General features: G+C 34.1%; 2 protein-coding genes across 4 annotated transcripts; both read right to left on the bottom strand.

Annotated features, from left to right (window-relative positions):
- Positions 1 to 359: 359 nt before the first annotated feature.
- LOC147282754 (uncharacterized) lies at positions 360 to 4,861 on the bottom strand. Its single transcript, XM_086249059.1, has 3 exons — positions 4,640 to 4,861; positions 3,839 to 4,501; positions 360 to 780 (listed from the first exon to the last, which is right to left on the bottom strand). Exons 1-3 carry the CDS (start codon positions 4,788 to 4,790, stop codon positions 428 to 430), a joined length of 1,167 nt encoding a protein of 388 aa, XP_086105185.1. The 5' UTR covers positions 4,791 to 4,861; the 3' UTR covers positions 360 to 427.
- A 1,726-nt stretch (positions 4,862 to 6,587) lies between these two features.
- LOC147282753 (RmlC-type cupin) lies at positions 6,588 to 9,260 on the bottom strand. 3 transcript variants are annotated; one of them, XM_086248417.1, is made up of 3 exons: positions 8,847 to 9,260; positions 8,220 to 8,344; positions 6,588 to 7,036 (listed from the first exon to the last, which is right to left on the bottom strand). In XM_086248417.1, the coding sequence occupies exons 1-3, from the start codon at positions 9,196 to 9,198 to the stop codon at positions 6,827 to 6,829; spliced, it is 687 nt and encodes a 228-aa protein (XP_086104543.1). In that variant the 5' UTR covers positions 9,199 to 9,260; the 3' UTR covers positions 6,588 to 6,826. The 3 variants fall into 3 exon arrangements, with proteins under 3 accessions (XP_086104543.1, XP_086104545.1, XP_086104544.1); XM_086248419.1 differs by having other exon boundaries at positions 6,914 to 7,053; XM_086248418.1 differs by lacking the exon at positions 6,588 to 7,036 and adding an exon at positions 7,080 to 7,982.
- Positions 9,261 to 24,522: the final 15,262 nt, after the last annotated feature.

The following is a 24,522-nucleotide window of genomic DNA, read 5'->3' as shown; positions in this document are numbered from 1 at the left end:
CATTTATGTACTTTCAACTGTTATGATGTTATCATGCATTTACTTTACAAATATATATTGTTTTAAGGACACATTAGCATTTTCGTTCAATTTATTAAGTTTGTTCTGGAATCACCAATTAACGTTTTGTAAAGTATATATATAAAAAAAAAAAATTTAAGCTTCAATCCAAAAAACTTTGCTGTTTTTTGTTTAGTACGTTATTATTTATGGGTTTTAAAGTTATATATTACACTGGTATCCCCTCACTTCCAAAAATTGTTGTATGTGGAGAGTATAAAGTAATTAAGTAATTAATAATAAAAAAAATACAAATATATTCTTAAATTAATAATAAGGGCATAAATGGATGTCAAAATCATGTATTAATTATCGCATAAATATTGTGCATTAACTCTAAACAAATTAATACAATGGGACACACAAATTAGAAACATAGCCTTCTCTTACACGCCTCAAAGGGCAGTGAATACACACAAGTAGTATATCCCATTTCTTTGACCATCTCTTCAATCAAGTCTTTGCAAATATGGTCCTGTAAAGCCAACCCTATTCTTCCAACTTCTCTACTCTCTCCCCAAGCAATGTCCCTACACACTTCTGCTACACTGCTCTCCATCAAGTCTTTGCCATTCCATAACCATGATGATGATGCTTCTACAATATTGTGGGTCTTCTGATGATCATCGGTTGTGATTTTCTTAATCATACTTGGATTGATGAAGTCCTCTTCTCCTGGTTTCTTCCTTTGTAGCTGCCTCTGCTGAGATTGTGCTCGTCCTACATAACAAATATAAAAAAAAAAAATGCAAATGAAAATTTGTGTTTAGTTACATTGGGAAAATCTCTATTCCTAACCTATTTTTTCTACCCTACCCTACTCCCTCACCACGTGGATTAAAGTACTCCAAGGACTTCACAAAATGCAGGATTCTCTTCCCCTAATTACTTGATATAATAGTACATACGTGTGTACATTTGATTTTTGATTGCGTAATGTACGTTGTAGATAATTCAATGTCCGATCTTTGATCACAAATCTTAAAAGGCACATATGTGTGACAGTCGTATGTGATGTTAATTTAGGAGGAATGTAGTTTCAAATTGTTTCAATTAAGTTTTTGTAATTAATTTTTATTAGCAATTAAGTTACTAAATTAACAACACACGCAAGAATCACTTAATTTTTCTGTCTAACTAATTGACAAATTTTTTAACCAACAAATTTACGAATTCCTTTCAACCTAGCTTCTTCACCAACCTTTTTTATTATTATTTTCATTCTACAGTGTTATCTTATGATTGAATTGTTCATTTTTAACACTCTTTAAAGATCATTGATCTCTATAAAAAAATCAATCAAATAAAAAATTATTTGGTCATGTAACTATTATCAAATAAACGAATCGACAATGAGTTTAACTGTTTTAAAAATCGTCTGTTTATTTAATCATAGTTATATAATCAAAGAATTTTTTATTTGGTTAATTTTTCACAAAAATAATCTTTAAACGGTAATCTAAAAAGTGAACAATTTAATCATAAAATATACTACATAATAATAAGGTCAGAAAAAACGTAAATAGCATTCCTCTTCCTCAACATTGCATGAGCTAACTCTTTCATCCAGCCCATGATATATATATATATATATATATGATTATTTACCCTTGTATTATTACTTAATAGAAATGTAAATTAATTAAACTTTGAACTTTTGGGATGACAAATTGAGCGTGATAAAATAACAAGGAAATTAATTGTTCCTATATATTAGTGGAATAGTGGGTGCCTAGTTCCATAAGTTTTGGCAGAGTGTGTTTGGATGTACTCATTAAATTGTCGATCCCTCATGCCATTCATATGCTGCATGATGGCCTCAACAAGGAGTGTCCCCACGCGCAGTGCACGCGCTGAGGCCAGAAGCAGCTTTAAGCATACACCATGACCATATATACAGTGAGTGTGACTGTGTGAGTCTATATAGTCATATATACAATAGTGGTCGTGGAACCCACACCCTGGAAAAGAGGGTTTTGCCAGGTAAAGCCATAAACGTTTGTCTTCTTTCTTTCTATTTGTTTCCCTCGCTCCCTCTCCTTTTGCTTTTAAATCATGCACCTTTGACTGCATCAATTAAAGGAATTTGTGGTCCATACAAGTTAAGGTTCCTAAGATTTTTCCCTCTTCTTAATTCATTTTTTATGCCCAATAAGTCAATTTCTTCTGGGATTTAATTAATAGATTGTCATTCTTAATTCGATTGAATTTCGATTTTGGTATTTTTACTAATATTAACTATACTCGTAGGTACGTAGTTGTAGTCAACTAAGAAAATCAAATTGATTAGAAACGTACAATGCATTTATGAACTAGATTGACTTCAATAAGTTATTGATTTCAACAACTGTATTAAATTTAAGTATTAATATATTGTTTGTTACTTACACACTTACACTGTAGTTACACATCCATCAAATTGAAGTTTTTAAGTGAACACAATGTTATTCATAGGTACATCATTACTAGATTAATTAGAAGTATATATATATATATATATATGTAGATACATATATTATTATTGTAGGTATATTAATTAATGTACTTATATGTTTAGTAATAATGCACAAACGGATATAGCTAGTGAATGGACTAAAACCAAAATCTAACTTAACACTCCATCGAGTACTTTAATGCATGGAAGTTAAATCTTATCGAAGAATGATCAAATATATATTTACATATTTTTAGTTTTTGGTTTTTGGTTTAATTAGTTGTTGATGTGTATTGCTCTTACCAATGATAATAGACCAAATGCAGTACATGATTATTTTTTAATTATGTTGACCATAATAATTGCAAATAGTGTGCAATGAATAATTAGTTTGTCTCCCACTAGAATGGTTAATAATGTCATGAACACAAGATGTCATTATTATTAACTTCGAACCCTAAATCTTGGTGGTGCATGGCAGCGATTCACTTTACATAAAAAAGCATCGTGTCTCCTCTACTAGGGTATACCATCCCTCAAGTAGTCAATTAAGTACTTCCGATGCCACGATTTCTAATTTTCTATTGTCTTCATAACCTAATGGGATTAGCCAACGATTATTTGCACTAGCTCTCTCATATTATTCTCTTAAACTTCTCCAAATTTAATATTTTATAATTAATTTTACAAGCACTTAGTGAGAAGGAATGCCAAAATCTAAAGATGAGGAGTGGGAATAGTATTGCCCATGAGATTATAAATAAATTGATTACTATATATGAAAGAAATTTCCAAACTACTCACCATTTCCCATGAGATTATTACAGTGTTGACGTTTTCTTTTAATCTTTATTTTTTGGTAGAGAGATCATGCATAGTAATTTCATATTTTCTCTATTTTGACTTAATAGTATGATATATTATGTTATTACACAGTTAATATTTGTAAAGGTTTTTAATTAGCTGATTTAGTTGATGTTCTTTCAACTAAGTTTCAATTCGGGTGTACTCGATATGCTGATATTTTTTGTGCTTCAATTTTAAACTAGGTCGTTAATTGAGACATTCATTTGATTATAGCTTTCTAATATAATTCCTAAATACTAAATTTAGAACTCAAAACCATTAATCCTTCACCCTTAGAATCCACTAAGTTTTGAATATATAAACATGAACAATTAAAGGATATATATATATAAATATAGGAAAGATCGATTGAGATTTTGTCAAAAAGAAAATAGGGTGAAGACTGATCGAGAGAGATGAGAAGTATGAAAAGCAAAAGAAAAAGAAAAAGTTGTAAGGGAGAGAAAAAAGTAAGAAAAGAGTGAAGATGGGACGTACCGTAATCAACATTAAACATTTGTTTTTTGGAGTAGTGGTGGTTGCAGCTGAAAGGGGAACGAGTCCCACTACACTGATCATGATCAAGCACAGACACCGGACTCGGCTGCTCACTCATCATATTCAACTGATCCAAACATTTCCTTGCACCAGAATTAATATTAAACCTTTTATTTCCAACCACATCCATTCTTTTCACCACTTCCGGTGATCTGAGCCCTTCGGCTGCCCGGACAGCGTCTATGACCTTCTTCAAAGCCTTCAAATCCTCATCACATTTCTCCAGTGCTCCCAGCAGCTGCTGCCTCTTTTGGGTGGTGGTTGCCTCTGCTGGCGCCGCTGGCGGCAGCACCTTTGGCATTGTCAAATTATGGTTAATAGGAGCCTCTTCCAACCCCATCAGCCGCGCAACCAAAACTGGTGGGGTTCGGAAGTTCTCAGGCGCCGGCGAGTCCACTGAAATTGACTGCCGGATTGCTGCTGGAAGCGTAGGGCTTCTTGGGACATTATTGCATGAGGATCTCTTGAGATAATTAATGGAGTTGTCTCCATTATTGTTTTCTGCTAATAGGGTTGTTTGTGTGGAAGCTTTGGTTGATATGGATCTAGATCTTGTTCTTGTACAAGAGGAAGCAATCCCATTCTTCTCTTGCCTTTTCCCACCTAAAATTAAATAATAAAATTACACACACACACACACACACACACACACACAAACATGTACATATATTCCCAAAAAAAAGAAATAGATGACTAATTAATGGATAGAACATAAAATTAATTAACAAGTTTAGTAGGTACCAAAAGTGAGGAATTTGCGGGAAGTGTGGTATTTAGAGAGAAGGGAGAAGATGCCGGACATGCAGCCGATGGTCTTGGCATGCAGATTTTCTGTCGCATTTTCATGGCGTGAAGATGATGACCTTAGACTACTATCTTGTCTTTTGATCATCTCTTAATTAATTTCTGTGTGCGTGTGTGTGTGAGAGGTGTTGCAGACTGAGAGTAGCATTGGATAACGGTAATATATTGAGGAGGGACAGGGGGATTTGGAAGGGAAGAGATCGAATGATAGACATCTGCAAAGTTAAATGCACGTGGAGTTCTTTTTGGCTTTTTTTTTTTTCTTTTCTTTTACTGATGGTTTAATTTGAAAAACTAGCCACAATTCATTATATTTAAGGATTTTTAGCCTTTTTTTTTTTTAAGAATTTTGATAAAAATGCTTTAGAGTTAACTGTCTAGTAAGATAATACTGTACTAACCACCCTTTTGGGCTCATTACATAATGTGATCTCCTAATTCGAACCATTCATTTTTTAATCCCCTATTTAAAGATCATCCTTATAAAAATTATTCAAATCGGAAATTACTTAGCCATTTGATTATCCTCACAATCATTACAATGCTTTATAAAAAGATTTTGTTTCAAAACGTCTATTTATTTGAGCACAACTAACTTACAAATAGTTGATTACACGATTTATAATTTAGTTAATTTTTTACAAGTAATATGACCTTTGGATGAGGATTTAAAAAATGAATGATTCGAATTATGAAATCACATTATGATTTACCGCCATTTTTCTTACTAACTGGTTAGCGCTTAATTTAGAAATATAACCCCACAGTATTTGAGCTCCTATCGAGAAATGCTTGAACCCCTTTTTAGTTCCAACCATGTCGAGTAATGCTATAATATGAGTGGATGCTAAATTTATACATATAGGGTCTTGTATTAATAACGTTCACCTATATTATAATATGCATATTGACTATATCACGTGACAGTAAATTAGTTATATAGAATAATATAGCGATACAACATTTGATGAGCGTAAAGTTATTGAAATTTTTTTAAAGTTCATGTATCCTATCCCTTATTCACATTCCTCTTTTGTATGTACTTTAGCTGATTAATAATGAGAAATTATTTTAAACCCACGCTGTCGTTTCCTCTACTCTCCTCTTAGGTGAGTTCTCTAGTTTATTCTTATATTTTGGTCGGCATTTATAGACCTAATCTGTGCATCATGTGATTCTCACACCTGATCTGAGAAATGAAAATTTTTCCCTTCATCCGAGAAATGAAGATTTTTCTCTAGTTGGGTCGTGAAAGACTGCATTCTAGTATCTCCTATTTATAAAAGTCTTGACCTAGGCTACTAGTGGCCACATCATTAGGACTTTGATATGATTTTATCTTGCTAATTCTTGAATAGGGCAAGCCCTAGGACCTATAAAAGACTCATTTTAAAATTTTCCCCTATCAGACCCTTAGCGTGCAAAAACGAAAAAAAAAAAAATTGGTGCAAACCCCTCTAACACACCTATACATAAATCCAAAATATGCTGCTTGTGGGAATTCAGGAACTAGAAGTGTATTTATGCAGCAAGAACTGTATCCAAGGCATTTATACCAATGCAAATAATCCACTTCAAGCTTTATATGAATTGTCATTGTCCACAAATCATATAACTCAAATAATATGATTTTGTTGACAATATGACAAGATAATTAAACGAAAAAATGCATCATATTCAGCTCACATGCAGAATAATAATTCATTACATTCATCGCACAAAGACTACATGCAGTAGCAATAAACAGAGTTGTTGAAGATTCAACAAATGCATATGAGCATATCTAATAAGAATAAAGGCAAACTACAGAACCCAGACTGCTTGCTTTTGCTGGAAACAAAAGAATGTTTGCTGCTAATTTAAAGACACAGACAAAATAAGAAAATCTTGTTAAATGGTCTATCGGTAATCTTGCAATGCTCTAGTACTGTAAATCACATGCTACAAAGGAAAGTACATATATACATAGAAGCCTAAGAAAATCTCATTAGATAGTCCATCTGTAATATTGCAATCCCTAGTATTGTAAATAACATGTTAGAAAAGAAAGAAAAGACAAAATGATTTCTCATGTTAGACTCCAAGTTACTGGATAAGCCACCTGGATGGGAGACCAAAACACTATTACTTAAGGTTTTCCCAAACATTAAAATCTGTAGTTGAGCTGTTATAATTTATGAGACTGTCTTGGCACCCTATAAAGTATGTACTCCTTACTGGATCTAGGTTTATTAAAGCATGCGCAGTTCCACTTGGGCTAGCTCCAACCGCAACCTCATCTGCACCAATGATCACTTCAGCATAACCTTTATTATCCACCTGGTTGTTCTCCAGCTTCAAATAGTTCACAACTAAAAGAGTAAATAAATATGCAACAAGATTATGATATGAAACACTACAATATGAGACATCTAAATTTACATCATTATACCCACATCATAATCTTTTAATAAGTACTGTAGATCCATCATCATAAATTGAAATTGCCTTAGGCAATTTCAGTTTGTATGTACTATAATAATGACATAAGTAATTCTCCAAAAACCAAAAGGAAATAAAAATCTTGGTAAATACAACTTGCATCCAGTGATAAAACATATCGAAATATTTGACCAATTTTTGGGTTGCCGATACAGGCATGGAGGAAAGAATGGTTTCTTCCTGTGCTGTCACTGAAATTCTGAAATTTTGGTGACATATTGGTCTGCTGAACAGCTAGTGGGGATGATGTGTGAAGATAAAAGGCTTGTGGTGGAGATTATAACATATTATGTTTAATAGAATAAATGAAATGGTTTTGAGAAATATCCATATTTTAATGATTTAATCAAATTTCTGTCATTTCCACCGATGGATAATGATATCGATATCGAATGTCTGTCAACATTTCCATAAATCTGGAGTACCAATATTTTCACCCTACTTTGCTCTTGAATTAGCATTCTCTTGGTTGGTTGTGATTTGCGCATGTGTGCAGCTATATGTTTGTTTCACATAGCCAGCTCCATGGCCAAAAACAGAGTTCCATTAGGTAGTCAGAAAGACAACATAAAACCTTAAACGCAGAAATGAATGTAAATCGTAGAAACTTTTAGATTTCAGTAATGGGCAGAAGTATTCATGTAAGTGAACCCGTGTAGTTAGGATTTAAAACTTAAGTGAGTTCCCTTCAGCTGTGTACTTTTAAACACCTAAATTATCCAGAACCTGTGAATTAAATTTCCACCATAAGGAAGTTGACCTGACATCAGATACACAATAAGGCAAACAGCTCCAATATCTACATACAGAATGCAAATTCTATCAAAATTTTCATATTTTTGTTGTCATGCATGCAGTCTCTATCAATTTGGTAATTTTCAACTCAATGTTACAATCTTCTAGAGAAAACTATGTTGATTTAAAAAATGAATGCATCCAGAATAGATGATCTAGCCTTTTAGTATACTATAAACAAAAGCAAAATTATATGGCTATTTATGCTTCAGTGCTTCTATGATAGTGAGATCGAGCTTACCCTAAACTTTGTTTTAGCCCCCCATATGACAATTGTTTCATTACAATCATGGTGTCTGTGGTTTCCCCTTAAAGCACCTGGTCGGATTTCTCCAAGATGGATTGAAGCACAACTCACAGCTCCACCTGTAAAGATACACAATTATTTTGTCAACCTTCCCAGCAAATGCATTTTGTATCACTGGATCAGATTTGAGCTAGATGTCCAATGAAAACTCAATGCAATTCATTTTCCTATGACTTCAAATAAATTTGAGTTCAACTCCAAATGCAACCAACAGGGTATAGAATCAATTTCATAGACTGCAAGTAAAAGTAGCCATATGGGGTGAAAATCAAATATTCCTTTCATGAAATGCAATGAGAAAGATGCATTCTAATCTGATTGCAAACAAAAAAAACAAACAAAAACATCAAATGCAGTTTGATTCAGGCATCACACCTCTCTCAATACAGAAACATAATTCCATAAATCACCCAACAAATTTACTTTCAAATTAGAAAAAGAGAAAAACAAATATGGAAAAACAAAGACATAAGAGAGAAAGAACATTCATACATACATAGATAACTCAAAAAACCCAAACAAAAAAAACCAGAAAGAGAAAGAGAAAGAGAGAGGGTGTGCCTGAAATGCCGGAGTCAAGGGCAAGGGAGATGGGGTCGAGCAACCATCCCCTCTTGTCTTTGGCAATCCGAGAAGGGAACCCAGAAGTGAACCTAACGAAATTGGCCTTCCGGTCATCAACCTTTTGAGTCCATTTTTGATGGGTTTCTTTAGCAATACGAGAAGGAGCGGAGGACAAGTAGGAGGAGTGTTGGAGTCTGAGAGAGACCCATGTCAGCAAAAGGAAGATTGAGAGCAAGAAAGGGAAGGCATGGGGCTTCTTCAGAAAGTGTATGAGTGATGAGTGTTGGAGGCTTTGGCTGTGGAATGGGTTCTCTGAGCTCTGACTGCTCCTTCGAGGGTTTGCCATCATATTCTCTCCTCTCCCTCCCTCTTCACATTCGCATTCTCGTCTGATTCTGTGCCATCTTTGTCGTTCTGTGACTTCTGTCTGTATGTTTGGAATTTGAGGTTAAAAACAACGGATTAATTCTTCTAGATGCACCCACTTAAATTCTTGAGTTGACCCTCTACACAATTTTTTTTTTCTAAAATTCCCATTTTGCCCATCAACACAATTTAAAAACCCAGCTCCCAATCCCAACCCATCAACTAGAGGTGAATCTGGCCTGGTCGTTTGAGAGGTTTACCTATAAGTTATAACTGGAATTAATGAGAGTTTGTTTTCCTTTCAGATATATGTGAAGAAGGTTAAGGAATCGTGTTTTTGGATATTCATGTCCAGAAAAATAAATTTGTGAATGAGACTAAAAAGAAGAAGGATAGATGTTGCATATTTATCACCCAGATGATGAGAGGTATGCATGTGTAATTACCACCCAAACCAAAAAAATTTGTCATCCATATAAAAATCATTAATGTGTAAATAACTATTTCCTACTACAAAAATTATTAATGTGTAAGCACTAGGTTAGATTACTTTAGGTGAATCAAGATATATATGGTTATGTTCGAAGAAATGGAGTGAAGTATGTTATTCAAGGTTTAAGTCTGAAGCGGTTTTCAAAGGTATCTTTCGAAGTTCAATTGTTATTAGGTATAAGGTAATGTGACTTAGAGACCTTACATTCATTTGAGGTGTTTAGATTAAAATGCATATATGTTTTACTTTGTTTTGGATGTTTGTTAATCGTTTAAATGTTTTCGGAAAATGAAATGTTGTTTAAAAGCGTGAAAAAAAATTATTTTAAGTATAGAGGAACGATCCTACTCTTGGGAGGATCGATCCAACGCGTGGAAAGGATTTTCAGAAAAAAACCTCTTAGAGGAGAGGATCGATCCTCCATATATGAGCTTATGTTTTGTGATTTAAACTTGTAGGATCGATCCTACCCTCGGTAGAATCGATCTTATCAATTTGTAGCAATTGTGTGCGTCTCTATAGGATCGAACCTATGAATGTTTGTCAATTTTTTATTCATCTCTGTAGGATTGATCTCACAAAATTTTTCCTAATTTTTGACTTTTTTCAAATCCTAGTTTTTCAAGGTTTTAAGTCATATTTCAATTCTAATAATTTCATATAAGGTTTACCACTTATTTCCTACTTCTATTAGAGTTTTGATTTCATATATATAAATATCCATATTTTTCATAATTCTAGTTTGCTCACGCATATTATGCACTTTTGAGATATTGTGCATTCTAGGGTTTAGTGTGAGTTTTGTGGAGAGATTGTGCATTCTAGGGTTTAGTGTGAGTTTTATAGTGATTATATGAACATTCTTGTTGCACAAACACTCATCATATAGGACAATTCATCGTGCGTAAGCATAAATAGTTTGAATAGATTGTTTCTTGTGAATTTATTCAAGTTGTCGTCTTCATTCATTCATTCATCTCCCACCATTGATTGAACTCGAGCGTTAGGATTGAAGCCGGATTCATGAGCTCTTGTCTTAAGGTTGTTGGCAAAAAGGTTTCCATACAATTCTCGTGATCTAAGAGATGCAAGTAACATAAGGTCAGTTTATTTTTCTAGAAGGAATTTAGTTAGGTTTGGATCGAGTCATTGGTTATAACTTTTCAAGTGTCATAGTGGATTTTTTTTTTTTTTTGGATTAGGTCTCGCGGATTTTCCTAGTTGAGGGTTTTTTGCGTCAACAAATATTATGTTTACTATGTGATTGATTGTTATTTGATTGCTTAAGTTGATTTGATGTTAATCTGCTACTGAATTAATCAACTTGGTAATTTTCAAAATTGGATTTTTGTGATTGAGCCTATTCTTCCCCCTTTAGGCTTTCTTAGTAATCAACTTAAGAATTTCAATTGGTATCAGAGCTAGTAACTATAATCACTTAGTGAGGTCCTAGGTTAGATCACTGAGAAGGGATTGTGCGAACAGTTCTATTGTTTGATGGAAACAATTATGCTGCTTGGAAGGTTAAGATGAAAGCCTTTCTTTGGGTAATTGACTATTGTGTTTGGCACACAACTGTGTATGGCTAGACATATCCAGTCACCGAGGATAAGGAAGGAAATGATATTCTCAAGCCTTCTGAAGAGTGAAATAATGTCGAGAAACTTTATAGTACTAATAATAATAAAGGCTTGAATGCGATATTCAAATCCTTAACTCCTGATCAGTTCAAACATATTTCACATTGTAAAACTTCCAAGGAAGCATGAGATATTCTGAAAATTACCCATAAGGGAACTTCATCTGTCAAAGAGTCAAATTTGCAATTTCTCATAATTCAATTTGAAAATATAAAGATGCAAGAATTTGAAAAATTCTTTGAATTTTATGCTAGGCTTAATGATATAGTTAACTCTTGTCATAACCTAGATGATCAAATTCTTGAACATAGTGTTGTCAAAAAGGTTCTTAGGTCTCTTCCTGCCTGTTTTCATGCAAAAGTAACTGCCATTGAAGAATTAAGTTAAAGACTTGAACACTTTGAAAATTTTAAAGATTTGATTGGTTCACTAAAAACCTTTGAAATGCAATTTCCATAACCTAAGAAGATGAAAAGTGTTGCCCTTAAAACTGTGAATGAATTCCCTTAATGAGTTTGAAAGTGAAAATGATTCTGATGCTCCAATAACTTCTAAAGATCTTACTTTGTTTGCTAAACAATTTAAAAAATGTTCAGAAATGAAAAATTTCACAGTAAAAAATTTGAACAAAAGGATTTTCGTAAGTCAAACTTTAAGGATAGTAAAAAAGAAAGCCCTTTTGAAAAATCTTCTAGGTTTTCTGAAAAAGGGGAGTTCAAAGAAAAATACTCAATGTTTTGCTTGTCAAAGTTATCGTCAATATGCGTCTGATTGTGCTAATACTAGAATGAACAAGAATAAGGGTAAAAATAGAGCTATGAATGCCACTTGGAGTGATTTTGAATCTAAGTTTGAGTTAGATAGTTTTGTTGATGAAGATCTTAGTAGGTTTGGTTTTATAGCTAAATTGGATGAAGTGAGTGTGCATGAAAGTGAGTGTGAAAGCCTAGATTATGATGTTGTTGAGGAAGACTTAAAGGAAGCGTTTCAAAATCTGTATTTTCATTAATCTTATCAAATTAAAAAAGAAAATCTGAATGTGTTTAGTAAATTGAAAAATTGCTAAGATTGAACTCTATGTTTAAAAAGAAAAACTTGTTACACAAGATATGCTTTCTTGAAAAAAAAAATTTGATGAGAAGATTAAGCTAGTTGAGTTCCTTAGAGTTGAGAATGTAAGACTATAGCCAGAACTTGGAGAAGTAAAAGGAAAGATTTTAAGTCTAACAATAGGTGTTGAAAAAGTTGGTAAAATGTTAAACATGAGAAAGAATTCAGGTGATATCAAATCATGAAAACTGCTTGATCAAAACCATTAAATGTTGTTGTCCATCAGTGGGTGTGATCCGTTTGTTCGCCGAGTTTAGGTTGACCCCCTTGTAACCTGGTTGACTCATACCTCTCACTTCACTCGTTTACCCATTTGACTCGATTTGAGTACTCGTCTATAGACAAAATATGAACCGCGTGTTGACCCAAACATTGACGCCAACCTGATTCGAATTTTCAGGTTTCTTTCCCATTTTTTTTTATAAATATTTTAAGCTATTTTAGACCCATCCTGTCACTCTATTTTTGTTTTAATCTCAACCATTCATTTTCCCTTACTTTTCCTATAAATAAAGCCTGTCACTTTAGATCTTGATTTCTCTTTCTCTCTCTAGAAAATCTTTTTTTTTTTTTTTGGGAAATACCAAACTAAGCTAGGAGTCCTTAGTTGAAATTTTCCTATTCCTTTGGAGCAAGCTCCTATTTTGGAGTAGCTCAGTTTAATTATTTTTGGTTGGGTTGTCCCAAGGTGTTAAATTTTGATTTTTTTGGGTTTCGAAATTTTAACATATAACTAACAAAATTTCGTCCTAATTTCGACGATTTCGCCTAAAATTTTGAAATTTCGGCAAAATTTTCGACTGGGGGAGGCGGAAACCAGAGGAAGAGGGGAGGAAGGGGCGGGCTGCCTTCGTCGCCAGCCATCACCGGAGGCAGCAGATCAAATGGCGACGTCGCCGGAGGCAGATCAAAGAGACCAGAGGGTGATTGGGCAGGGAGGAGAGAGAAGAAAGAGAAAAGATCTTTGAGAGAGAAGAGATGAGGGAGAGGAAGGAGGAAAAAGGAAGAGGGAGAGAAAGGAGAGGAGATGCGCAGGTGTGTCTCTCTGCAGTGGCGCTAGGACTAGGAAAAATGAGATGAGAAGAAAGAGGAAGGTACGGGAAGAAAGGAAGAAAGAAAAGAGAAAGGAAGGAAAGAGAAGAAAAAGAAAAGAAAAAAAAAAAGAAAAGAGGAAGTTATTGGTGGCGTACGGGAAGAAAGGAAGAAAGAAAAGAGAAGAAAAAGAAAAGAGAAGAAAAAGAAAAAAAAAAAAAAGAAATGAAAAAAAAAAGAAAAAAAAAAGAAAAGAAAAAAAGAAAAAAGAGGAAAAAAAAAAAGTTTATTGTTAATTGGGATTTGAGGCGTTTGGACAATTGGAAAAAAAAAAAAAAAAAAAGTTTGAGATTTCGTTTAGTTGTTTTAAACCCTAAACCCTAATACATTTATATATAAAAATAATTGAAAATACTTTAAAGGGCCTAAACCCTAATATTTTAGTGTGTAGATTATAAAGAATAAAGAGTATTAGAGTATATATAATATATAGGATTTAATGTATGAATTATAAAATATGAATATATTAATTTCATTTATTCATTGTAATAATTTTATTTAACAGTATTTGCCTCCAACGCGCATTATATTCATCACATGAAACCTACCATATAATTTGGTTTCTTCAATATTTTTTATCAATGTATTAGATAATATGTTAAATAAACATATAGTAAAGTTTCATTCAAAATTTCCGTATTTTGATAGCAATTTTCGTCGTTTCCGTCGAATTTTTGTCAAAATTTAAAAATCTTCAAAATTTTCGTCGAAATTTCCTCGAAACCCGAAATTTTATTCCTTGGGTTGTCCCAATGTGCCCATTAAGATTTTTGCCTCTAGGACATAACAACATATTTTTTTTGCAATATATATATATATATATATATGCGTGGTATGCGCCTACTAATATTAATTACCTTGCGGTAGTGGCTGTTGAAATTTCCAAATAGATTACTAAACAAGCCTAGAAGGGGGTGGGATGAATAAGCTTTATAAAAAATTTACCTAATTTTAATTTTACCAAGTTGATTAATTAAGCAGCGGATTAAAAACAATTAAACTTGAACAAACAAATTAACAATCAATCAATCACACAACGAACACATAGATTTGTTGACGCATAAAACTCTCCACTGGATAGCCGTGGGACCTAGTGTATATAAAAAATTCACTATGATAACTTGAAAAGATATATCCAGTGACTCAATCCAAACCCTAACTAGACTCATTTTGGAAAATAAACTGACCTCACGCCACCTGTACCTCTTCGATCACAAGAATTGTAAGGAGACCTTCTTTTCAACGCCCTGAAGAAAAGAGCTCACAAACCAGACTTCAATCTTGATGTTCGAGTTCAATCTTTGATGGAAGATAAATGAAGGTGATATCTTGAATAGATTCATAAAGAACAATCTATTCAAACTATCTATATTTATTCACGATGAACTATCCTATATGATTAGTATTTATGCAAAGAGGAAATAAAATTCAAAACCATATATGAGAATATTAGAATTGAATTAGCACTTAAAACTTGTAAAATTTGGAATATGACAATATAGTAGATATGACATAAAATTTATTACGTCATAAAATATGTTATGCCAAAACGTAGTCCCTAGAAGATCGATCTTGCTGGTAATAGGATCGATCTTGTCATAAAAATCTCTACGCTAGGAGATACAAACTTTTTCTTTGTAAGATCATATCCAACAGTGATGTATATATAAATATTAAAAGGGCTTCATGCACACACATGAAAAAATTTGGAATAATTTGATCCATCTCAAAATTAATTTGCTCATGTATCAAACTACCCTGAACGATATCACACAATTACAAAAATTAATGAAGTTAACAACAAAAAAATATTCAAAATTCTTACGTGATTCTTAACGTGCATTACCAAATTCCTATAAAAATCTAAAAATGACAAGGGTTCATTATTATAATCCAGCTCTTCCTCTTTCACTTTTGCCCCTATTTCCACCTCCTCTTTATCTTCTACTCGCACTTCCTTTTTCACTCCCTCTTCATCTAGAATGTCAATGACACTTTAAAAAGAGTTGAAAAAAACCTTTTGCCACCAATGTAAGACAGTTGTACTCAAGGTGAGGTCAAAGATGACCTTTTGCGATAAAGCATTCTTGGGGGATTCACTGTCGTAGAGAGTCTTCTACTGACTTCGGGAGGAGTTATAACATTAGACAAATTTTGAACACTAATATCAGTGCTTGAAGTCATGGAGGACCATCCAGGAAGAGTTACAACAATAGAAGCGTTCAACAAGAGAAAGGTCATGATCTCCAACACTTACATCACTGCTTGGAGGCCTGTTAACGGGGTCTGTCTCTTGGTTAGGGGCTAGAGTTTTTGTAGATAATGAAGGCACAGTAGCAACAATAACTCAAACGTTAACTTTAACATTGTCATCGTTCCGGGGTTGATGTCCCTCAAAGGAGCCCTGGTTAGAGGTGTTGGCTTGGTTGTGTTGGAAATAATAGCTAGTAATTGATCATAATAACAATTATTATAGAAAACGGAGCGGAAAGAGTAGATTAAAATTTTTTTTATCAAACCCAAAACCTAAGATACAATCATATGCATATATGGAATTCAGGCAACAAACAATAATAGAAACATACCATTTTTTTCATCGATTAAGCTATCTTTATCCACGGTGGCTTCTTCTACCTTTCGATTCATCAAAGTATCACAAGTATCGTGCCTCTAAGAAATATTCATAAAGAAATCAAGCAAGGTAGATGAGAGCGGTAATCATAAATGCTAGCTTTCTTTCAAGTATCTTTTCTCTCTATGGTGGTTCTCTCTCTTTTTTCTGTTCTTTCACAAACATACAATAAGTGAAAGAACCTACTCTCAAAGTTTTAACCTTATGTGGATTTTCACTTATTTTAACTAATGATAAATAACCTATATTTATACTGTTAGTAGGAAACTAAATTTCCTAGAATTCATAGGGGGGCGGGCCATATAGGGAGGGAGTAGGTTGTTGGGATATTATTTGTTCGGCCCCAAACTGGAGTCCTAGCAGAGATGCTCGCCCCAAGAACTTTAGAATACGATACTGCACTTTAGCATCACTATTCCAAATTTCTTAAGACGGGTTAAGTCTTTTATTGATGAAAAACGGGTTGAATCAGAGAATAAAGTATACAGCAGAAATCAAAAAAATATACTTCGAAATATATTTAAAATAAGCCAACTCAGTAGGGTATTTAAAGTTTTACAAAATAACCCTTAGCACAACATGACATCAGTGAAGATCATGTTTGTGAAACAAAACTTAAAACGAGATACCAACCGACTACTTGAAAGATATTCTGAATAATTAAAAACTGAAAAAAACGATAGGTAATAAAACGGGTAGAAGACCCAGCAAAACAACATGTTAAACATGAAGAAGACTTGATGATGCCCAGCAAGATATATGAGTGTCTTGCCTAACTACTTAGTCAAGATTGTCAACCGAAACGTGATATGCAACCACAAGTAAAGGCAAAACAAACAACGTAGGGGGTAAGCATCACATACGATCATAGCTCCCTTCGAAAACCCTGATAGGGTTTGAAAATAATAAGAAAAATACTTAATAAATATAGCCAGTGATAAAACAGTTAATAAAGAATCCATGAAATCTTTGATGATAAACATGCAACTTCTTTAAAATGTTTATACCCCAAAATATCATTACCTGATGATCGATCATTAACGACCAACTACACTTACCGCATCTACACTCAGTAATGTAGTGAGAATATCCTTTACCATAGTAGTACCCCTCGAGCCTAGCCTCCCTTCAAGGACAAGTCGACTAACTCATTCGTACTTATCTCTTCTTAAAGTTTAGGGGATCAAAACCCAAGGTCATCGTTTTTCATGACCATTTACTCTCATATCATCATGAACAATAACAACAAATCTATGCAACAATGCATACAAAAAGTGATGCAGAATTCACAAGCAACATATTTATTATGATACATACATGCATAAAATAGTCTCAATAGTCAGGTTATGAGAATCACCCTACTTGGTGTCCAAGCTTAACCTTCTTGTACTTTCACAGCACCAATGTCCTTAAATTCTTCTATGGAAACTGGAAATCCAAATCCGACAGAATACCGACTTTAGTCAAACAGTAAATTCGATAGAGGTTTGGCATGATCTTTCCTTTCGGTCATGTCTTCTCAGAAAATCTCATAAACAAGTCTACCAAGACTAAGTCTCTGTATTTTTAGGATTTAGGGTTTCTACTTATAGTCTAATTTATTTATAAGTCTAGAAGTTAACCAATTAAAGTCCAACAACATGATTAGGTCAGTAAGGGGGAAACTGAGGGATCAGTCCCAGTATCCTTAAGCTGGCAGAGCAACAGCAGCTGATACTGACCTCGATATCATGTGTTCGGTTACTTTAATAGGGTGACATCAATCCATTATTAGATTGATTAATTAATTAGTAACTAGTCATGCAAGCAAAGTAGATTAATCCAACTTAAACATTATTTGCATGCTTCTTAGTAAATCTGATTCCTTTTAGTAATATCAATTCTATAATCCAATTTGAGTTATATAATTAATTGATTATAATAAATCTAACTTTAATCAACTAATTATGTAATTAAATCTAAGTTAGATATGATTAATTAATTTAATAAATCCAACTTAACTAATTAATTATGCGTAATTAAATCCAACTTTTAGACATGATTAATTAATTTAATAAAATCAACTTAACTAATTAATCATGCATAAAACCTTAAAGAGAATGTAGAGATTAAATATCTGGTTGTAGACTTCCTTAGCTTAATCTCCACAAATAGAATTGCTAAAACAAAAATTAAAGCGTAATAAGTAATTAACTTCAAAATAAAATAACTTAACGAAACTCAAAAGTCTTACCCAAAGACCTTACCAAGGCGAGCAGAGAATTTTGATAGAGTTTCCCCACAATTTGCCAAAATTATTTGCTTAAGATATTCCTAGGTGCAAAATCCTTGAGGGTACTCAAGAAAATAACCAAAACAAATATTTCAAACTTAAGAAACTCTCAACAAGTGGCTTGTCTCAAGAAAGTTTTGGAAGTGTCACAAAACTTTAGGTGTGGAGAGAAATGGATGGGGTGGTCTTCTATTTATAGGCTTGTGGAAGTGAGAGGTTCTTTTATTTCTTCAATGTGGGACAAGTTCTTACTCGCAAATCAGCCAAAACAAAAGAAATAGAGAGCTAGAGGCGAACCGGGTCAAAAAAAACTCATGGAGTAGCGCGAGGGTTGAAGAGATGTGAGAGGAAACGGGCAGGCGACCCAGCTTGGAGAAACGGATCCGGTCCTTTTTTTTTTTTTTTTCAATGGACGATTAGGATTAATGGTTTTAATAAAGGCGAATGTTCTCGATTAAATCAGGCTAAGAGATTCGGTGCAACGCGATGCATCTTCGATCCGTGCACTTGCTTCGTCAGCGCGTCTAGCCAACCACCGCGCTCCACGTGGCGCTGGCAATCCCAATCAGCGTCCACGTGTGCTAATTTTTCTTTTCCAGATTTTTTTATATTTTCTACAACTTCAAAAATCCACCAAAAATACATCTGAGCTCCGAAAAATCTCCCGAAAATTACTACAGACTCGTGAGGCTGAGTACATATTTTCTATGGTCTCAAAACATTATTTTTGACTTCCAGAAATTTTGTGAAAAAACCAACTTTTTCAAATAAAATTTCAAAAAATCAAATAATAATTAAACAATTATCCAACTTTGAAAATCCGTAATTCCTTTGTCCGAACTCCGTTTTTGACAAACCCAACGTCGTTATTCTAAAACAAATGAGCTCTACGCCACCAAAGTCTAGCCTTAGTCACTTGGACTTCATAAAAATTTGTCAACTTGAAGAATAAAACCACATTCTATTTAAACAAACCGGAAAATTAAAATATAGTAAAATCTAGGGTCTCACATTATTTATTTATTTTACAATTATCCAAAATAAATTAATAAGTTAAACTTTGTTGATTAGACTTAAGTTGATGGTTTTATCCAAACCATTTACTAAGTCAAATATCTCATATTTATTATTATGGGCTTTTCCTAAATCCAACTTACTTGGGCTTTGGGCATTGTTAAGGTTTGGCCCAAATATCAATCATAATTATAAGCCCAAATTTAATTTGAACTTTAATTAATTATTCTCAATAATTAATTTTCAACTCAATAATTAATTTATATCATTAATTAATTATATCTTTCATATACCATTCTATTATTTGATCATCGTCCTTATATAGAGTGTGACCTCTTAGGTTCTAATTCTTCTAGCAGTGGAATTTATCGTCTTCCATTAGAAACACTTCTAAAATAAGAATAATTAATAAATGATATTTATTATTTAATTTATTATTTAATTCTTTATTCCACAAGTCATGAATGACGCCTAACAGAATATCATGACCATCCAGAACAACCAGAAAGTTGATGAACATATTTAATTATTATCGGATCGTAATATATCCTTCTGTCATACAATAACTCGAACATAAACAATAGGGTCACTACAATAAATCTTGGCAATCCCAACTATTTTTTTCCTAGCTTTATTGCCCACTAAAGAACCATTTAGAGTTGCGCCAGGATGTAGGGTTTGGGATAGCGAAAGACCATATGCACCACTTGTTTTGGTAAGGTTGCTGGTTTATGTGGGATCTGAAAGTGAGGCTGACATTCACATGAGAAACTAATGTGTCAGTCAGGTGCTAGTCTTAAGCTACGGTTACAAATTAGTTCGGATATTGGTTTGAATAGGAGAGTTGGTAGCTACTGCAAAATGAAGTTGCTTAAGAAATATGATTTGCAAATTAAAAATGGTTTTGTTTGTAATATCCACATGTATAGAAGAATTAAAATTTGATTGGAGGACCTAATGTAGCTTTGGACATGGTTTCCAAATGTGCTTGTTGCTAACCAATTAAAGAACAAGATAATAATGCATGCAGTAACCTGCTTCATTCACCAGAAAACTCATAAGTTGATCCAAAAGCAATTATAACATATATATGACATAGAAATCATCCATTACAAAACACCTCTGGTGTTCCAAATGTGCTGCTGTACAATACACTTAAGCAGAAAACTACAACCTTTTATACTAATCTTCTAAGTGTTCACCAACTTAAATTCACACCCCCACCACATTCACAAAAATAAAATAATCCACTTTATAGCACTATCATCCCCTTCTAGATCCCCTACACCAAGCTTAAGATCCCACTAGTAATGTAAAACTCACGGAACTACAAAATGAAATTTGTTGGATTGTACCACAAAAATATGAAAAAAAATTCAATTATGAGTACTTACAGTGAGCTTAGAAAGTCCTTCAAATCCTTTGAGGGTTTGTAGTTTATTTTATGCAACCGATAACCAATCTATATTCACAACCCCTGTTTTTTTATAAGAACCAACATATATAAACATTTTGCATTCAGTATAATCACAATTCACAAATTTCACAACATTAACTTCTCAAATTGATTACATTGAATCACTTAGCAAACCAATTATGAATGGAAGTATAAGTTCATCACATATGAATAAATGAAGATTGATATATCATATCTATTAATTTCCCACTTTTAAATATTTTAGAGCAAAACAAGAAAATGAATCTCACTTGCTCATATCAGATGCCTCAGTCAATATAAGAGTAGTCATTGGTATTCTCTCCGATTTGGAGTTCTTTCCAATGTACCTGACCATATTCAATTATCCTTTTCATCCAAGAGAAGAAACACACAAAAAAAAAAAAAAAGATTTTCTACTAAATCACTCACCCAGTAACATCACCAAAACCAACTGACCCAGACAGCTTGTCTATAGTTCCTTCTACCACTATAAAAGGGGTGTACTTTCTCACCTATAGAATCAATCTAGGAATCTATTTAAAAAGCATAATCACACCAAAATGGAAGAAAATGAAAAAAAAAAAAAAGGTTTATTATACCTGAACCCATATAAATATGGTGAACAATTTTCAATAAGGCAAGAGAAACAGATGTGTGAACAAGTTGACCAGAAAATTCTGATACAAAAAAAGCTGTCCTGGGTAATATAGAAATTCATCCATGCGAAACCCACCAAAAGTTGAAGAAACCTGTTATTTGAAGAGATCTATACAAAATAAATCACAAAATACTAACAAAATATATCACACTCCAAAAACGAATAGGAAAACCTTATTATGAAAATCACTTATTTTTGCTGGAATATCATAGACCACAAAAGCCCTAAAAACCCCAACCTCTTTTAACCCTAAATTTGCGAAATCGATTTTAAGTTAGAAAACCCTAACCTATAACAAGAAAGAACGCACCAGATCGAAGCTTCCTTTAAGCTCAGATCCACAATGCTTCAGCTTTGGTGCTCCAATTTTTGCTTCAGAGAGAGAGAAAGAGAACATAGGTTTGAAGGTTTTAATCATCAGACCCATGGGAAATGCAGCTTCTTCTTTGTGAAATCACAAGGATGCCTCAGTGCCTTCTTCTTCCTTGTTGGTGTCTTCTTCTTGGAGGGAGACTTGTATCTTTTCTGACCAATTAGTTAGGATAAAGACTACCCTGCAGGTTGACTTGAAGACTGCACAATTGGTTGAGATGATGACCTGCCAATATTTTAAGAAGATGAGCCACCAAGAGGCTGGGATGTTGAGTCAGGTTGAGGCTGGGATGTTGAGTTAGGTTGAGGTTGTGATGAGCTACTCATTGCTTAAAATCTTGCACTGGGAGGTCTAACCTGAAAGACATAAGTGGTGTTGATTATATGGATCTGAAACAAATGACAGAATGATGTATATATGGACCTATCTTTAGTGTTCTTTTAGTCAACATATAATAACAAATGCATGCATTGAAGTAGAAAAGGACATACAACCTGAGTTGGTTGAGATGTTGTGACATCATCTTGCTGGGTCTGCTGTTGTTTCTGCCTACCACGACTCCTAAGATTATGCCCCACTTGCCCACACTTTCCACCTTTGGTTTTGAGGTTAAACCTTTTTAACCTATTTCGACTGGTGGGTGGAGGGGGAAGCTCGTTTTGTGACCTAACCCTCTTCTTCTTTGGCCTGCCAGGTTGTTTGTGGTATATAGGTGGGAGAAGTGGTGCATTTCCAGTCTTGGCCCACATATCTTGGCTAGGCATGGGATGAATCGTGTGACCATAAGCTTTCATGTAAGCATCCTTGTTGTAACATGGATCCAGATAATCCAAGGCATCCTTGTGAAGGAAACTAATTGCACTGCAAGCATGCAAACAGGGGATCCTTGTGAGATTCCATTTTCTGCAAGTGCAGCTTCTCTTGTCCAAATCAACAACCACCCTTCTTCCTGAAAACTTGGGAATGCAGAATAGACCCTATTTCCTGTTATCCTCTACAAGTTGGAAATTCTTGGACCAATATTTTTCTTCCATTTTTCACACTTTCCTCTTCTCATTGCCATCAACAGCATGATATATAGTCTTATCCTCTCAAGCATGCTGATGATAGGCTTGTCTCTTGCCTCAAGGATTGCCTTGTTGAATGCCTCACAGTAGTTGTTCATAAGGACATCACACTTGCTCCATGTATGGAAAATGTAACATGCAACAATTCTTTGGATCCCTCTTGCTTAACCGATCTTAAGCGTTCTCATTCATCATCAACATTTTTTCCATTTCAGTCTCCCACCAAGAAGTGGTTGTAGCTCTCGCAATACTCTCCATGTGAAGTTTTAGTCCCAAGCTTCTGTGACCTGCACTCTTGAAGTTATCATATAAATGCTTCCAATCGTGCTTATGCTCAGCCTCTGGAAACAAATGAGCTATAGCATCAATTAGCCTCTTTTGTTTATCAATCCTAAACACATAATTCCTGCTATTTTCTATATTCAAGTCCTCTGCCAACCACCCAAGAAACCACTTCTAAGTTGAATAATTTTCCACCTCAACTAGGGCCATTGGATACATTCCATTATTAGCATCAATGCCCACAACTATTAACAACTGACCAGGGTGAAGGCCCTTGATATGGCACCCATCACAACCATTAAATGGCCTACAACCTTCAAGCCATCCTTTTTTCAACCCACCAAGGCATATGTATATTCTCTCGAACCTTGATCTCTCACCCTTATTGTTGCTTTGTACTTTGATAGTTGTATTCTCATTAGTTCTCTGCTGCTCTTCACAATAATCTCATAAAGAAGCATATTGATGCTTGTAGGTCCCTTCCTAAACCTCAACAGTCTTTAGCTTAGCTCTATATATTACAGATTTGGATGCATTCACCTTAAATTCTGATACCACTGTCTCCTTGAAATCCCCTAAAGACCACCTTGGAGTTCTGGCAAGCTTGTTTGCATACTTTTTTGCTAGCCAGTTGGCATCTGCATATTTGTTTCAGTCACCCTTGCACAAAATTATGTTCTGGTTCATAAGTCTTCACATAGATCTCCATGCTCCCATTGACAGCTGAAGCATACAACTTCCGAGGACAAACTTATTCACAACATTGTACCTTTTATGAATCATTGATCATAAACCTAATCAGATGACCATTGACTATTGAATACATCCTTATTGCCTCCCTGCATACTTTTATGTTTGGAAATCGAGTGGTCTTCAAAGGGCTACAGTGGAACATTGGGTTAAGTATGTCACTAGGTCTAAAATTAATGAACTTGGGCAAAGGTCTTGCTCTCCTCATCTTGTGTTCATCATCATCACTTGAAAAATTCTCAGGACTCTTAAACTCATCCACTTCATAATCAGTGTCCTCATCATCTTCAAAAGCAGCATTAGGATCAGTGTCATTGGTTGTGTGATCAATATGAACCTCATATAACTTATCATCATCCTTCAACATAATCAAATCATTGGATAAATCGCACATGAATTCCAAGCCACAAAAGGTTAAAAGATGGGGTCCAGTTACCGTATAAAGGAACCTCTATCTCGCCCTCTCCAAGCAGAGTAATGGCGCCT

Source organism: Dryas octopetala, chromosome 6 (genome assembly GCF_963921425.1).
Source record: "Dryas octopetala chromosome 6, drDryOcto1.1, whole genome shotgun sequence".
NCBI lineage: Eukaryota > Viridiplantae > Streptophyta > Magnoliopsida > Rosales > Rosaceae > Dryas > Dryas octopetala.
The sequence above is the reverse complement of the archived record's forward strand: the minus strand, read 5'-3'. Positions and strand labels throughout refer to the sequence as shown.

Bases quoted from the DNA above. Each gene is read 5' to 3' on its own strand.
- LOC147282754 (XM_086249059.1), bottom strand. From the start codon at position 4,790: ATGATCAAAAGACAAGATAGTAGTCTAAGGTCATCATCTTCACGCCAT. The intron at 4,502-4,639 runs GTACCTACTAAA...ATTTAATTTTAG, and splicing joins CCGCAAATTCCTCACTTTTG to GTGGGAAAAGGCAAGAGAAG. The intron at 781-3,838 runs GTACGTCCCATC...TTTGTTATGTAG, and splicing joins AATGTTTAATGTTGATTACG to GACGAGCACAATCTCAGCAG.
- LOC147282753 (XM_086248417.1), bottom strand. From the start codon at position 9,198: ATGATGGCAAACCCTCGAAGGAGCAGTCAGAGCTCAGAGAACCCATTC. The intron at 8,345-8,846 runs GCACACCCTCTC...GTATCTTTACAG, and splicing joins CCTTGACTCCGGCATTTCAG to GTGGAGCTGTGAGTTGTGCT. The intron at 7,037-8,219 runs GTAAGCTCGATC...AACTATTTGAAG, and splicing joins GGGCTAAAACAAAGTTTAGG to CTGGAGAACAACCAGGTGGA.